Here is a 15,876-nt window from a genome sequence, read left to right on the forward strand (position 1 = left end):
GCACTCTCCTGTGATTTCTGGAAGCACCTAAGGATGGAGGCTGGTTGCCAGGGGAACCAACCACGTGATTAGAGGGTGGGAACTTTCAGTCCCACCTCCCTGATTTCTGGGGAGGAGCGAGGGGCTGGAGGTTGAATCAATCACCAGTGGCCAATGATTTAATCAATCATATCTATGTAACGAAGCCTCCATAAAAACCCGAAAGGAAGGGGTTCAGGGACCTTCCGGGTTGGTGAATCAGAACACATCCACATGCTGCCGTGCTGGACCCCAAACTCCATGGAAACAGACGCTCCTTTGTTCAGGACCTCACCCTAGGTATCTCTTCATCTAGTTACTGGTTTATAACCTTTAATATCCTTTGTAATAAACCAGTAGTCTAGTCAGTTCTGTGAGCCACTCTAGCAAATTAATTGAACCCAAAGAGGCGGTCATGGGAAACTCTGATTTATAGCTAGTTGGTCAGAAGCCAGGTAACAACCTGGACTTTTTTTTTTTTTTTTTTTTTTTGTGGTACGCAGGCCTCTCACTGTTGTGGCCTCTCCCGCTGCGAAGCACAGGCTCCGGACGCGCAGGCTCAGTGGCCATGGCTCATGGGCCTAGCTGCTCCGCGGCATGTGGGATCTTCCCGGACCGGGGCACGAACCCGCGTCCCCTGCATTGGCAGGCAGACTCTCAACCACTGTGCCACCAGGGAAGCCCAACCTGGACTTTTGATTAGCATCTGATGTGGGGACTGAGCCCTTAAGCTGTGGGATCTGGTGCTCTCTCCAGGTAGACAATGTCAGAATTGAGTGGATTTATAGGACACCCCACTGGTGTCAAAGAACTGCTTGGTGTGGGGGGAGCGAACCTACACACTGGAATCGGGTGCAGAATCGTAATAACAAAAAAAACCTACGAAATCTGAAGTAGACACTGGGAGAAAAGTATACTGGTACTCACAATAGAGAGCTTTTCCGTGGTAGTATACCGGGCAAGGATTTCTCCTCGTTTGCTGGCCCAAGGCTCAAAATCTGATCCTACAATGGAGTTATCATCTCTGTCACGTTTCTTTCTGGAGTTGTCCTAAGAAAAGGCAAGACAATCTCTTCAGCAGCAATTTTTAAATCTTTAAAAAAAGTATACGCAGTCATGGTGATGACACATGATAACATAGTATTGTATAAGTGAAACTGCTAAGACAGTAGAACTTAAATGTTCTCATCAAAAAAAGGGTAAGCATGTAAGGTAATGTATGAGTTAACTCAATGGAGGAAATCCTTTCACAATGTATATGTGTATCAAAGCATCACACTGCACACTTTAAATATCTTACAATTTTATTTGTCAATTATACCTCAGTAAAGCTTAAAAAAAAAGTATGAGAAGGCAGACTATCCCTCACTGTAGAATGTAACAGATCTATCTAAAGGTTTACTATGATAAAAAAATTTCAGGCCAATTCACCACAGATGGACAATAAACCTATCAAAAGATGCTCAAACTCATTAAGAATCAAGGAAAGGCAAACTGAAAGAGATCACTTTTCAACAATCAGAATGGCAAGATTTAAAATGACTGATAGGGCTTCCCTGGTGGCGCAGTGGTTGAGAGTCCGCCTGCCGATGCAGGGGACACGGGTTCGTGCCCCGGTCTGGGAAGATCCCACATGCCGCGGAGCGGCTGGGCCCGTGAGCCATGGCTGCTAAGCCTGCGCGTCCAGAGCCTGTGCTCCGCAACGGGAGAGGCCACAACAGTGAGAGGCCCGCGTACCGCAAGAAAAATAAATAAATAAAAGTAAAATAATATAAAATAAAATAAAATGACTAATAGTAGCCAGGTTGGCAAGGATGCAGGGCACAGGCACTCCAAAATACTGCTATGCTGATGGGAGTGTAAATTGGTGAACCCTTGCTGGAGAACAATCTGGCAGTAACCATCAAAACCTTATGTATATGGGGACTTCCCTGGCGGTCCAGTGATAAGAGACTTTGCCATCCAATGCAGGGGGTGTGGGTTTGATCCCTGGTCGGGGAGCTAGGATCCCACGCCTCAGGGCCAAAACACCAAAGCATAGAACAGAAGCAATACTGTAACAAATTCAATAAAGACTTTGAAAATGGTCCACATAAAAAAAAAAAACTTTATGTATATGCTACCTTAACCCGGTAATGAACTCCTAGGAAGTTACCCTGCAGAAATACTTGCACGTAGGCACCAAGATCTATGTATGTTCAAGGACAAATGCGCCACTGCCTATACCAACAAACACCACACACGGTCTATGTGTCCATCATGGCAATTTAAATCATGTCCCTGGGAATTCCCTGGCGGTCCAGTGGTTAGGACTCTGGGCTTTCACTGCCGAGGACCTGAGTTCAATCCCTGGTCGGGGAACTAAGATCCCACAAGCCGAGCAGTGCAGCCAAAAAAAAACCCAAACTCATGTCCTGTTCCTTACCATACAATGCAGCTGTTCAAAATAAGAAGGTTGTTCTGTAAGTACTAATATAGAAAGTTCTCCAAGACATATTGTCAAGTTAAAAAAAAAAAAGTATACATGTTAAAAAAAAAAAAAAAGGTAAATAGCTGTGTGCAATGCCAGCAAAGAATGATGGTGGATTCTGAAGTCAGACTGCCCAGGCTTGAATTCCAGCTTGCATGTCACGTAACATCTCTGCTCCTCTGTGTGTACCTCTTTAAATGAAGCTTAGGCAGTATGAGAACTACACTTGGAATGCACTTGGAAAATACCTGCTACGCATTTAGCTGATACTCTTATTACTGCTGTTGTTGTTACTTATATGTGAGTATGTATGTAAATGTTCAGAAATTGTTGTCATAAATATCTATGAAAATACAAAGAAAAAGTTGAAGAATATACATTACACTGATAGCACTGATGCCCTCCAGAGTGGAGAACAGAATGAGAACTGGTCAACTGGACTTCTCTGTAATGTTTGATTTTTTACATGAAAAATTAGTAAATTAGTTATGTGATTACATAAAAATAAATCCAAAATAAAGGGTATGAAAAGGGTGAAATGAAAATAAAGAATTTTAAAATGCTTTAAAACGAAAGAAGAAGAAGCAGCAGTTTCCAGGATCTACATGCTATGCAGTGTCACTGAGTCTGGATTATTTGAATTGTTACAACCCGAGTGCACTGCGTATTACTTGTTCAATGAAAATCCCCAACCCTGCACTCACAGGACTGACCATAGCTAGGAGCATTACCGTGGTAGCCGCCAGGGCTGCAGGGTCAGCAGAGGCCGCAAACATGGAGAGGGGGTCGGTCCCATCCAGGACGCTGCTCAGTGGGTCCACCACAGAGCTGGAGGATGAAGAGGACGTGGAAGAAGTGCTTCCTTTCCGGCTCACTTTCTTTGTCTTTGACTCTGTGACCTGTGGGGAAAATCTGTGGAGGTAAAATGGTAGTCTCCTATGACTTTTCCCAATGAAACACACAAATGGGTTTTCCCTTGTTCCGTTTTGAACTGACCATTCCTTTGCAGCAGGGACACTTATTTTTGTGACAAACTGACATGACTCGGAATCCCAGCTGTCGAGGAAGGGAAGGTGAGAAATTGGGGTTAGGAAGGGAGAGACAGGGTCTTTGAGATTTAGAAGATGATGCTATAAGTGAATTCTTACAGGGCCTTCTTACTCAAAGTGTGGTCTCTGGACAAGCCGCATGCACATCACCTGCCAGCTCATAAATCTGTAGACCCCCGAGCCCCACCCCGGACCCAGTGCAGCAGAATTTGCATCCTGCAGCAATGGTCTAGGTGGGGTAACGAACCAGCATACGGAAGATCCCAGAGTCGTCATTCTCGAAGACGGTCTCAGTGGCTCTGCGCGGCCAGCTCATCATCACAAAGCAGTGAGCGCCCAACTCCTCCCTTTCGGGAGAACTGTGTATGTGTTAAGAAGCAGGCGGGGGTGTTGGGGTGTGAAGCCATGTTCTTGTTCCACTGCCCCCAACCCTCCCCAACTTCAGAGGACCAGACCGTGGTGAACCCCTGAGCCGAGAGGATCCAACCAGAGCCAGAGTTTGTCTGCTGAAGGTTTAGGATCAACATCCAGAAGAGCTAGTTAGGCTCCACTCCTTTTTAAATGAGGAGGCTATAAAAACCCGGAACAATTCTTCAGAGAGAGAGAGGATGTAACAGCATGACGGAGAGAGGGCGTCGGATAAAAGAGAATTTGGCCTCTGTCCCCGGTTCCTGGAAAGGAGACTCCAAGTCCTTGGAGCATCAGTCATTCATGAGCCCCTCAATCACACCTGAGTTTATGCTGATGAGAGGATGCTGAAAGACCAAACATGTGATTAAAGGGCTCGGACTTTCAGCCAGGTGATAACCCTCACTGTAGAATATAACAGATCTGTCTAAGGTTTACTATGATAAAAAATTTTCAGGCTAATTCACCACAGATGGACAATAAACCTATCAAAAGATGAAAGAGATCTCACTTCAGCAGAGGGGAGGGAAGCTGGAGATCAAGTTCAATCATGTGGCCAAGGAATCAATCAATCATGTGTGTCATAAAACCCCAATAAAAAGTTTGGACACCAAAGCTCAGTGGAGCTTCCCAGTTGAACACATGATGCACTGGGAGGTGATGCACACCCTGACTCCACAGGCAGAGGACAAGGAAGCTCTGCATTTGGGACCCTCCCCCTTGCCCTATATGTCTCTTAATTTGGCTGGTCCTCATGTGCATCCTTTATAATAAAAATATAAGCATAAGTATTTCACTTTTCTGAGTTTTGTGAGTTGTTCTAGTAAATTATCAAACCTGAGGGAGGTCTCTGGAAACCCTTGGATTTGTAGCCAGTTGGTCAGAAGTGCAGGTGGCCTGGGGACCCCCAAATTTACAGCTGGAGTCTGAAGCTAGGGCAGTTTTATTGAAGACCATGCCCTAAACCTGAGGGGTCTGACACTAACCCTAGGTAACTTGGTGAAGTGCCTCCCACTGGTGCATGTTTGTTGCTCCTGTCTGCCTGGCATCCATTCCTCCATCTCCCAGGCTCAACAGTCCACATCTTCTTTGGGAAGGCAGCCTTGCCTGACTTTCAGCTCTTAAAGGCCTGCTAGAGTGGACTCTGCTCCTGGCTCCCAGGGTGGGCAGGAGCCCAACCCAACCAATCAGCATATTCTACACCCCAGTCACCAGGGTTGATTCAGGGAAGGACACGTAACCCGACTGGGCAAACAGAAAATGCAGAGAAGACACTCTCCCTGATGTTGGGTTTGAGTTCCTGAGATTGGAACCAACTCACTGGTGGGTCAGCCGCAGCCACTCGAGCCCGTGGGGATTTGAGGGGCCCTGGGAGGCTGAAGCTTGGTCTTGTGACCTCCTGCTTTATGTAATCACCTCTGTGTGTTCTCAGGTTCTCTGCCATTCAGAAACGTCACGTCCTCAGTGTCTAGTGGCATCTGTCAACCTCATCCCACCCATGATGACAACCACGTAGCTTCTATTACTTGTTAATAAAAAAGTGCTAACTCAGATGAGACAATCTATGACTCTTGCTTGCCTTTTGTTTTGTTTTTTAAATAAACTCACAGATAGACTAAGATGCTATTCAGGACAGCACCTTATATTAGTAATTAGAGTGATCTTAATATTCCAAATAGGCAAATTAAGAAGTATTTTGTTTACACCTCCAAATCAGGAACAAAGGCATCACATATGCATGATCACCTCACTAATATGAGACAGGGAATAAAAATGATGGTGGGTGAGACCAACATCACAAAAAAAATGGGGCAGAGAACAAACTGGTTGATTTAAATATGCAAAAGCACCTACCACTGGCAAAATGAGAAAGACCCAGGAATACTGTCTATAATTTTACGGAATAAGAATGTCACAGAGAGACCCTCGACAAAACTTACAGTTATGGGTTTCAGTGGGTGATAGTCCCCAAATTCCAGTGGTACAGCCTCCAACCGGCATGATGCAAACTCAGCCTTGTAGTTCCTGTTCCTGGAATGCCTGGTAAACAGCAAAACCCAGAAACCAATTAGTTGGAGATGCATACACACTAAAAACTTTTTGCTGAGACTTCCTCATTGATGAGACAGTTTACAGTGGAACAACATTTTTACCAAGACCAATAAGAAGTGGTAAATTTAAAAAAACATTTTTAAAAAAATCAGTTTGAAGGTATGAGGAGCTGCCGAGGCAAACAAGACCTGCGAGGACAGACGCCAGAACAAAGGGAAGCTCACTGAAGTGAAGCCAACTTTCTTGCCCAGCTATCTCTCACAGAGCATTTTGATTCTTGGCATGGGACAAGAGCCAGGCAGAGGGCAGCTGCTAGGGTGCAGAGTAGCCAAAGAAGCTTTAAGGAAAACTCACAGGGCTGTAGAGATAAACTAGGGTTCAGGGCTATGGAGACAGCCAGGGCTTGAAGGAAGAGATTCTGAAGAGAAGGCAGTGCAGAGAAGTGAGAGATTCGGTCCTGGTTTCCCCTCAAAGTATTCTCCAATTAAGCTGTGGAAGAGCAAGAGGAATAAGCCAAGTAGATGAAGAGCAGAGAGTTTTCATCAGTCTTGCGGAGGCTTAACAAGTGAAGGGATTAGTGAGAAGGAACATAAAAGGGGAGAGATCACCCACATTGAAGCATGGAGAGGAAAAAAGATGAAAAGCACGGAAGAATGCATAAGGGACACGAAGAAAGGTCTAACACACATACGAGCTGAATTCCAAAGAAGAGAGGAGGAACAGGCAGAGCAGTATTTGAAGAGATAATAGCTAAAAATTTTCCCCAACTAAAGAAAGACACTGATTCGCAGATTCAAGAAACGCCTGTGCCCCAAGCAAGACCAGTACAAAAACAAAACAAAAAACAACCATACTTAGGGCCTTCACAGTAAAATGGCTGAAAACGGAAAAGAGAGGATTTCTTAAAAGGAATAAAGATATGTTATTTTCAAAGGACGACAGTAAAGGCTATTATCTCAGCACAGAAATGAGAGCCACAAGACAAAGGAATGATACCTTTAAAGTACTGTAAGACAATAATTCCCAACCAAGAATTCTAGACCTAGTGAAACTACTCGGTGAACATTAGGGCAAAAGAAAGAAGTTTCCAGTCAAAGAAAAAGGAGAACAGCAGCACCAGCAGCATTTTTAAATGCTGAGAGTAGAAGGAAAGTGACCCCAGCTGAAAGCAAAAGATATATGCTAACATTATATATATATATATATATGCACATATGTGTGTACATATGCACATATACTATATAATACTAAAGAGCATACAAAAGATAAAGGTGTAGGTAAAATTAAATATCGACTACAAAAAATAACTTCTTACGGTGTTTAAAATATATAGAGAATTAAAATGCATGAGAACTAGAACATAAAAGGCAGGAGAGGTGCTACGATCTGAATGTGTGTCTCCCTAAAATTCACAGGTTGAAATCCTAACCCACAAAAGGTATTAGTAGGTGGAGCCTTTGAGAGGTGCTTACATCTTGAGGGTACAGCCCTCATGAATGGGATCAGTAACCTTATAAAAGAGGCTCCAGAGAGCTCCCTAGCCCCTTCCACCATGTGAAGACACAGTGAGAAGGTGCTGGCTGTGAGCCAGGAAGACTGCCTTCACCTGACCATGCTGCTGCCATGATCCTGGAGTTCCAGCCTCCAGAACTGTGAGAAATTAAATTTTGTTGTTTATAAGTAAACCAGTCTGGGGGACTTCCCTGGTGGTCCAGTGGATAAGATTCTGTGCTCCCAATGCAGGGGGCATGGGTTCGATCCCTGGTTGGGGAACCAAAAAAAAAAAAAAAAAGGAAAACCAATCTGTGGTATTTCATTACAGCAGCCCAAACAAACTCAGACAGAAAATTGGTACCCAGAGCAGGGTGCTAGTATAACAAATATGGAAGCAGCTTTGGAACTGGATAATGGGTAGAGGCTGGAAAAGTTCTGAAGTATGTGCTAGAAAAAGCCACTACCCTGAATGGACTGATTATCCAGTGATTATTGTGAGGGCTCAGAAAGAAGAGAGGAAAGCTGTAGAGAAAGCCTCAACCTTCTTAGAGAATACCTAAGTGGTGGTAAACAGAATGTTGGTAGAACCGCAGAAGGTAAAGGTCATTCTGATGAGGCCTCATACAGAAGGAGGAACAGCTTTTGGACAATGGAGGAAAGCAATCCTTGTTATAAAGTAGCAAAGAGCCTGGCTGAATTAGTCCGTGTCCTGGTGTTTTGTGGAAGGCAGAATTTGTGAGCCATTAAATTTGGATATTTGGCTGAAGAAATTTCTAAACAAAGTGTTGAAGGTGCAGCTTGGCTTCTCTTGAATGCTTACAGTAAAATTCAAGAAGAAATGACTTAAATTTCAATTAAGAAATGACTTAAAGACAAAATGGCTGACCAAACGGCAAACAGGTTTAAAAACCTGGAAAACTCTCAGTTTCAAAGAGCACAGGAAGCTGGCCCCTTTGTTTCCTTGGCCTCCAGATGTCTTGAATTCATCCCTTCCATGCCCCCCCCATTCCCACCCCCATTCTCAGCTCCTTGACTTCATTAATTATGTGTATGAACCCCAAATCTAATTGTGCCGTGCAATTAATCAGCTTTACTCAATAAGCCCCACCTACTCAGACATCTAACACAGTACAAAAGAACTGAGAGCCCATGTAATTTCGCTTCCATCCCTTTCTAAATAAATTTCGCTTCGAGTGTAGGAAAGGAGAAAAGCTAGTTAACGATATAGACCGGCCTCTACTTGTTTTTTGTTTTTAAAGGAAAACCCCTACCACAATACACTGCCTAGTCCCTTTGGGTTACATGTACTAAATATATACTGTCTTCATCTTCCAAAAATATTTCAGTTGAATTCATTTATGAAATATTCTTTTAATATGCTACCAGCCAATCCTTGATTTATAAAACAAACAAAACCCCAAAGGATAAATTGGAAGTCTAGTCATCAACAGCCATAATGGAGTTTAAAAAATCAACTTATACTTTTCCTCCTTTCAGATCACTCTTAACTTTATCAATAGAATTTTGAAAAGTTAATTTAATAGAATGAGTAGAAATGTAATCTGACTTGAAATTCAACTGCAAATGTGTTGTTCATCACCATAATAATTATTAACGAGTCAACAGCTAAAAAAAGGATAGTATCAAAAGAGCAGTATGACTTGATACACAACAACCAAGTATCAGTTCTCATTTATTATGTGCTTATTATTGTTGGGGCCCACAGAGGGCCACCCCCAAATATGGCATATTGATTATCTTGAATTAAAGTTACTTAAGAAACTTAAGGAAGAGCTGATGTAGAGGGACACTCTGACCCTCCTCTCTGTCTCCCTGAAGGCAGGAAATAAGTCTCCCCTGTGAAAGGTGCCCACCTGCATCTGGAGGTAGAAGGACACCCTTGTCACCAGAGATGGGGAACTCAGGGCCAAGAAGCCTATATAAATGAACCTTGTTATTTCTTTAATACCACAAGCCTGCTGTTTAGATTCTTCACTAACTAAGCACCCAAAGCCCAACTTTCTTTGTTCTGTCAATTCCTCACAAATCTAGTTTCTTTGTCTAAAAAGTATAAAACCTGCCTGTTTCAGCCACTTCTTAGGTCCTGTATCTATGAGACCTCCAGAACACACAAATTAAAATTTGTTTCTTTTTCTCCCATTAATTTACCTTGTGTCAATTTTATTATTGGTCCAGCCACAAGAACTCAAGAGAGTAGGAGGGGGAATTTCCTCTCCCTGACACTATATACCAGGATACAGGACAAGCCCTTTACCTCTATTTCCTATGAGGTAGGTACTATGATTATGCCCATTTCTCAGATGGAGAAGCTGAGGCTGTTGGTAACTTGTGAGAGGTTAGCAAGTGATACAGACAGATGCAAACTGAGGCAGCCTGCCTCTAGGATTCAGTAGTTCTACAGATCATCTATAGGTCAACTTGAGAATTTGAAAAAGCAATTGTCTTTTTTTTTTTTTAAGGACTGCGCTTTGAAATGATTTTTTTTTTTTTTTAAGTGTGAGGGGAGGGAATTCTTTGGGGAAAAAATACTTGTTCTGGAAAAACCTTTTAAAAAACAAAAGGGAAGGAAACATTTACCCTTGCCGTAAGTTCATGTCAAGTTGCTATTTCGAGTTTTCAACCATTTCTTCCATTATTTCCTCAAATTTGCTCTCAGTTCCCTATAGGTTGAGATGTTAAAAGCGTTTTCTTCAATGCCTGGATCTTTAGTAAGGCTAACAGTGACCTCTAGTGGGCATTTTCTCAAAGAGCCTTACTCTTCTTCCCGCGAACACAGCTGGTAAGCTGGTAAAAATACCCCCAACTCCCAGCAATGCGAAAGGGTGGTCTGGCTCCTTGGCAGCTGCCACAGAAAAAAGGCCAACATTTCATACCTCCACTCCCAGCTTGGTCTGGCCTCTGGCTACTCCAAGTGTGACTCACAGATCACCAACAAGAGCATCACCTGGGGAGTACTGAAATACCCCTACAGAATCAGGGTCTGCATTTCTCCAAAATCCCCAGGTGACTGATATGCACATTAAAGGTTGACACTGCCCTATTTTTAAATTATTTACATTGGGTAACATGAATGTGTAGAAATCCTACTACCAGTTACCAAATTAATCTCCTTATACTGGAAATACCGAAATCCAATAACTGCTTTTTAATTCTCAAGTGACTTTTTTTTTTTTTGGATTTGCAAATACAGTTTATTTTACAGAAATTCAACATTATAAACAGCAGGCACCTCCCAGCCCCCCACTCCCCTCCCCCCAACCCGTACCACTGGGTGCAGACCATGCTATGCAGAGTGAGCAGTGACGCAGCCCTACTGCTTTGGAGGGAGATTCGAGAGCGATGGAACCTGCCTGCACCACGGCCTGCCTGCCCCACACACGCACGCGCCTGCCTGCCTCACAGGCCACCAGAGTCTGTCTGGGCCCAGCCCGCGCTGGACCAGTTAAATGCATCCAGCCCAGGTCTCCAATTCCTTCATGTCGTCGTCTTCCTCTTCCTTCTTCTTGGTGGGTTTTGATGGTACGGATATAGAAGGAACATTTGGTAGAGGGACTGTTTCCGGTCCACTGATTTCCAGCAAATTCTTGTCTAGTTCCTCCTGTTCTAGTTCTTCTAATTCTGCCATGAGCTCATCCTCGTCAAACTCTTCTCCAAACCCTACAGGTTTTGAAATAGCTGTTGAAATCTCTTCTGCAAGTTCCTGCTGGTCAGCAATGTCCTGCATTAACTCATCAACTTTATCGATGTCCATGTTGTCGTGGGCAGCCTTCATGGCTTTGGCGGCATAGCCCATGTTCTTGAGCACCTCGGTGTTGGTGTTAGCATTCTCCAGGGCCTCTCGCTGGAACTCGATGGTTGACAGTGTGCCGTCGATCTGTGCCAGCTGCTTTTCATACCTCTTCTTGCGCTTCAGTGCCTGGAGGGCAGCGCGCTTGTTTTTGGTGCCATGCTTCTTGGCGGCTGTCAGCTCCTGCTCGATCTTCTTCTCCAGGAATTCCTGTTTCTTACTTAGCATCTCCTCCGTGTCCCGAAGCCTCTGGATGGCCTCCTGGGGGGTCGGGCCGCCCTTGCCCTCAAGTGACTTTTTAATTACTAATGACATAATCTGGCAACACAGTTTTTTATCCCCCAATCACAATATACTCCCCCTACCCAATAGAGTCTCAAAATGATGTAGAAATTCTGACTCCAAAGAATGGTATTTTTAACAGTGCTATGACCATAGGACTGAACAGGAAATGTAATCCACAGTGCACTGGACATCTCACAGGTGAGGTCAGTAATAACAAAAAGTGTGGGTGAGAAGAGGCATGCTGGGGAGACCCATGACAACACAGCAGGACCCAGGAACCTTGCTACCCAGGAATCTCAGCCCAGGACCTAGACTGTAGGGCCATATAACAATAATGATTAAGATCAGAGGTTTGGGACTTCCCTGGTGGTTCAGTGGTTAAGAATCCGCTTGCCAACGCAGGGGACACGGGTTCGATCCCTGGTCTGGGAAGATCCCACATACCGCAGAATAACTAAGCTTGTGCACCATAACTACTGAGCCTGTGCTCTAGAGCCCATGAGCCACAACTACTGAGCCCGTGCACTGCAACTACTGAAGCCCGTGTGCAGCAACAAAGACCCAACGCAGCCAAAAAAAAAAAAAAGATGACAGGTTTGAGTTCCAAACCTCAGTGCTCCTTGCAGGCTATAAAGCTAAATGAACTGCTTCATCTTTCTGTCTCCACTTTCTTATCTGAAAAATGGGGTTTTTAGGAGATGAGATGTTGCACGTTCAGCACTTAGCACAGTGCCTGGCACAAGATAAAGGCTCGATAAATGGCAAATTTAATGACAGAAACATGTTTCTCCTCTGAGGGCCTCCTCAGTCTCCTCATTCATTCCATAAATATTACTCAGCACCTACTATCTGCCAAGCTCCATGCCAGGCTCTGGAGATACAATGATGGTTAAAACTCAGCCCCGTTAACTTAAGAAGCATCAAGTCTAGTGGGCAAACTGAAAGATGAACACACGCTACCACAGACAGAAATGTTTAGAGCACAGTCAGACTAGGAACTGTGGAGACCCTAGATGCTAAAGGGCTTATGGCATCTCTCTCTGTAAAGTATACCAAAGGTAAAAATGCACTGGGATTAAACAGCATCTTCCTGGATCTCTGATTACAAAATTCCAGCCAGATAAGTGCATTGAAGCTATATGTTTTGGTATATAAGCCTTAGTGATTTCCTAAAAGGGGTTTTGCTTGACTAGGTCAAAGAAAACTCAAGGCAGGTCATATAAGAACTCACTGGCATCCAATCCTGATTTAGCATACCGAGACTTTTGAAGGAAGACTCTTTGAGTTAGACATGTGAAGGGAACAAGAGAAAGACCGCTGTTTATCAAGCATAAAATCAGAAGTATGTATCTGATTATTTCTAAGGTCCAGGGCTGTATATTTTTTCATTTGCTCACTCACTCACTCATTCAATGTAAACCACTTTGCATCATTTGCAGAGAAAGATCAGAAAATAATCTCCCTTTCTCAGGTGCCCAAATAATTCCACTACTACCATCACAACTTGCTCCGGTTCTTCACACACCCGTAGCAGCAGCTGGAGCCTGAAGCGCCAATCACTCCTAGCTACTCCAGCCACAAGAGGCCGACAGGCCCAGCCGCCTTGGAACGCGCCATTAGCTTCTTCTTGATGACCTCCTATTCATCCTCCAAAACCCAATTTAAGGCTCTTCCTCTCTCAAACCTTCCCCAAGCCGCCAGGTGTGCCTAATCCCCAATGCCTTCTTTGGATATCCTTCTATTCAGAAGTTTATCTGCTCCACTAAACTGTCAGCTCCTTGGGGCCAAGGAGTACGTCTGAGGGTTGTGTATCCTGAATGCCCAGTGCAGGGCCCTGCACAGAGTAGGATGAATGGCAGCCATTTCACAGATGAGAAAAGCAAGTCTCCTCTAGGTGAGCCCAGTCATTCAGAAAACTGCCAGGTCTTCCGAGTCGTCCAGACCAGAGGTGAGCCCACCATTTTCTGCAGCCATCTCCCCCAGAACCCGCGCCAACTTCTGGGAAAGCGGAGGCCGGGGAACTTGAGCTTTTTTTAGGGAATGAATGGAGAGGGTGGCGTGGAAGGCGCGGGGAGAGGTAGCGGAGGAGGGGACCAAGATCCCATCCGTCCGGCTTCAGGGAGGTCCTCTGAACCCGGGTAGCGGCCGGGGATCTGTGGTCAAGACCACCCGGAGATGGGGTGGGAGACTCCACCAAACCCAACAGAAAGCAGTTCACACACTCCCTCGCAGAGACATACATCGAGACAGACACAGAATCCCAGAAACAACCAAAGCCACCACCTCCCTTAAGCCCAGCCGCCGCTTCCTTCTTACCAAGGAAAGACCGCCATCTTCCCAGTCACATGACCGCTACTTCTGGCACCGCCAGCCCAATTCGCCCTTCCAGACCACGCCCCGCCAGGGGGCCATGTTTGTAAGGGGCGGACGCCCCTCCCCGCAGGGTCAGGGCCGCCATGTTTGTGAGGGGCGGGGCGCCCTCCCGCAAGGCACGGGCCTTGCCGCTCGGGAGGCCATGATTATGAGGGGCACCGCAGGCCTGGTGGCTGCTGGTGCCGCAGCGCTGACATGAGCTGGCACTTGCGGCAGGTGGCCGCCTGGCCAGCCGGCGCCCTCTGGAGGCGGTGAAGAATCCAGACACCTGCGGAGAGAAGACGCTAACCGCGGCTGGGGTGGGAACAGCGTCCAGCCTGCGCGTGCTTTTGCGGCTAATTAGCAGTTTGGCTGGGTAAGCCACGCCCCCTCTGCAGGACACTGCGCCCACCTCCGTGCACCGGGGAATTTAGGCACTTACCGTACCCACCTCCCAGGACTAACAACCTGGGTCTCTAAGGGCTGCCCTAGATCCAAATGGGACAGCTTTCGACTGGAACTAAACTAACTGGAGAAAACGGGGTCAGCATTTCACCCCACTTGGCGAAGCCGTACGTTTCTATGAAGGTGGATATCCGTTTCCACTACAGAACTTCCGTGCTCTAGTCTAGTCTAGTTTTCTCTGATTAAAAAAAAAAAATCACAGGATACTTTACTAAATGGTTGCCATAGTAAGCATGTGTCACGCCCTGTGCTGAGCACTTTGCGTTCACTCTTCATTTACTCCCCACTGCAAACCTCTGAAATTACGGCAACCGGGATTTGACCTGACCCCAGACCTGACTACTAGTCTAACAGGGGAGATCTAACGGGGGTGACTGTTGGTTAACAGTTGGTTAATCACAAGGCATCTGATCCTCACTTTTTTCCCTTTTTCTTTGAAGTGTCTTTTCTGACAGGAGGTGGTCAGAAAACCACATTCTCAAAAATCTCCTCAGGAAAAGGCAGTAGCACACACCCTAACCCTCTAACGGAATACGTAATTTATTTAGCACGCTGAGTCCTAGTTTCTTCAGCTGTGAAGTTAGGATAATTCTGACCGAGGTGAAGGGAGATGATCATCAAATGCCCGGCAAATGGTCAGCACTCAGTTGACGCAGTACATCACTCGCTTGGCAGGCTGAAAAATCACATTGTAACTTCTGTGACCTTTCTGATTTCAGAGCTTTTCTTTCCAGGGCCACAGACGATGCAGTGTATCATAAAGCAGGGCTTCTCCCGTTTGAATTGCACAGACTCACCCGGGGATCTTAAAGGCAGGTTCTGATTCAGCTCTGGGGCAGGGCCTGGGCTTCTGCATTTCTAACAAGTCCCCGGGTGGCATTGCTGCTGGTCTCTGGATGCAGAAGGGGCTGTGATCGTTGTGGGTGGTAAAGGTGGGGAGGGGCATAGAACACAAGCAGCGGCAGAGCAACAGCGTGCGCTCATCAGCACATTCAGGCACACCCACTGATTCTGAACTCTTTAATAATGTCAGGTGTGTTACACAGATAATGGAGGTAACCCTGAAACAGGCTGTTATAAGTTATGTCAAGTGTGAAAGGGGATTCTTCCCACCATAGGCTGAGAAGCAAAACCACGCTTCTGGTGGCAACTTTGTCAACCACCTCAAGAAACTGCGTTGAGAGCCATAGAGAAACTGACCAAAAGGGAACAGATTAAATAAATAAGTGAAAAGGTAATATTTTACTGTCAAGTATAATTTTGGTTAGACATGGTATTTGTTCTCAGAGCTGTCCTTTAGAACCTAACCGATGTGACTCCACTGCACCATACCCCAATCGGATTTGCTGCATTCCATGACTGAAAGTCTTTGTTTTTTAAAATTTTTATAACCTACATGTATGCCCACTATGGTGTGTTACAGATAGCATTCCAACTCCACTTGCTTATTTTTTTTTATAACTATTACTCTTCAT

At 45.2% G+C, this 15,876-nt stretch overlaps 1 protein-coding gene and 1 pseudogene across 7 annotated transcripts in view; both read right to left on the reverse strand.

The window, feature by feature from the left end:
• The window catches only part of VPS35L (VPS35 endosomal protein sorting factor like), a 128,846-nt gene extending 114,856 nt beyond the window's left edge, over positions 1 to 13,990 (reverse strand). For 4 of the 7 annotated variants that reach the window (XR_016387800.1, XM_022552283.2, XM_089896073.1 and 1 more), the window contains exons 1-4: positions 13,901 to 13,969; positions 5,886 to 5,985; positions 3,220 to 3,387; positions 946 to 1,068 (exon numbers count right to left, since the gene is read on the reverse strand). Coding sequence is in view for 6 of the 7 variants with exons in the window: in XM_022552283.2 (XP_022407991.2) it covers positions 946 to 1,068; positions 3,220 to 3,387; positions 5,886 to 5,985; positions 13,901 to 13,917 (408 nt within the window). In the remaining variant the exon portion in view is untranslated. Of the gene's footprint in view, positions 1 to 945; positions 1,069 to 3,219; positions 3,401 to 5,885; positions 5,986 to 13,900 lie in introns of those variants that run through there. The other 3 variants (XM_022552287.2, XM_089896076.1, XM_089896075.1) reach the window with 2 other exon arrangements.
• Positions 10,763 to 11,629, reverse strand: LOC111163532 (charged multivesicular body protein 4b pseudogene; annotated as a pseudogene).
• Positions 13,991 to 15,876: the final 1,886 nt, after the last annotated feature.

This window comes from Delphinapterus leucas, chromosome 15, assembly GCF_059928025.1.
Source record: "Delphinapterus leucas isolate spDelLeu-1000000601 "Yukka" chromosome 15, BTC_Dleu_Yukka2, whole genome shotgun sequence".
Classification (NCBI taxonomy): Eukaryota; Metazoa; Chordata; class Mammalia; order Artiodactyla; family Monodontidae; genus Delphinapterus; species Delphinapterus leucas.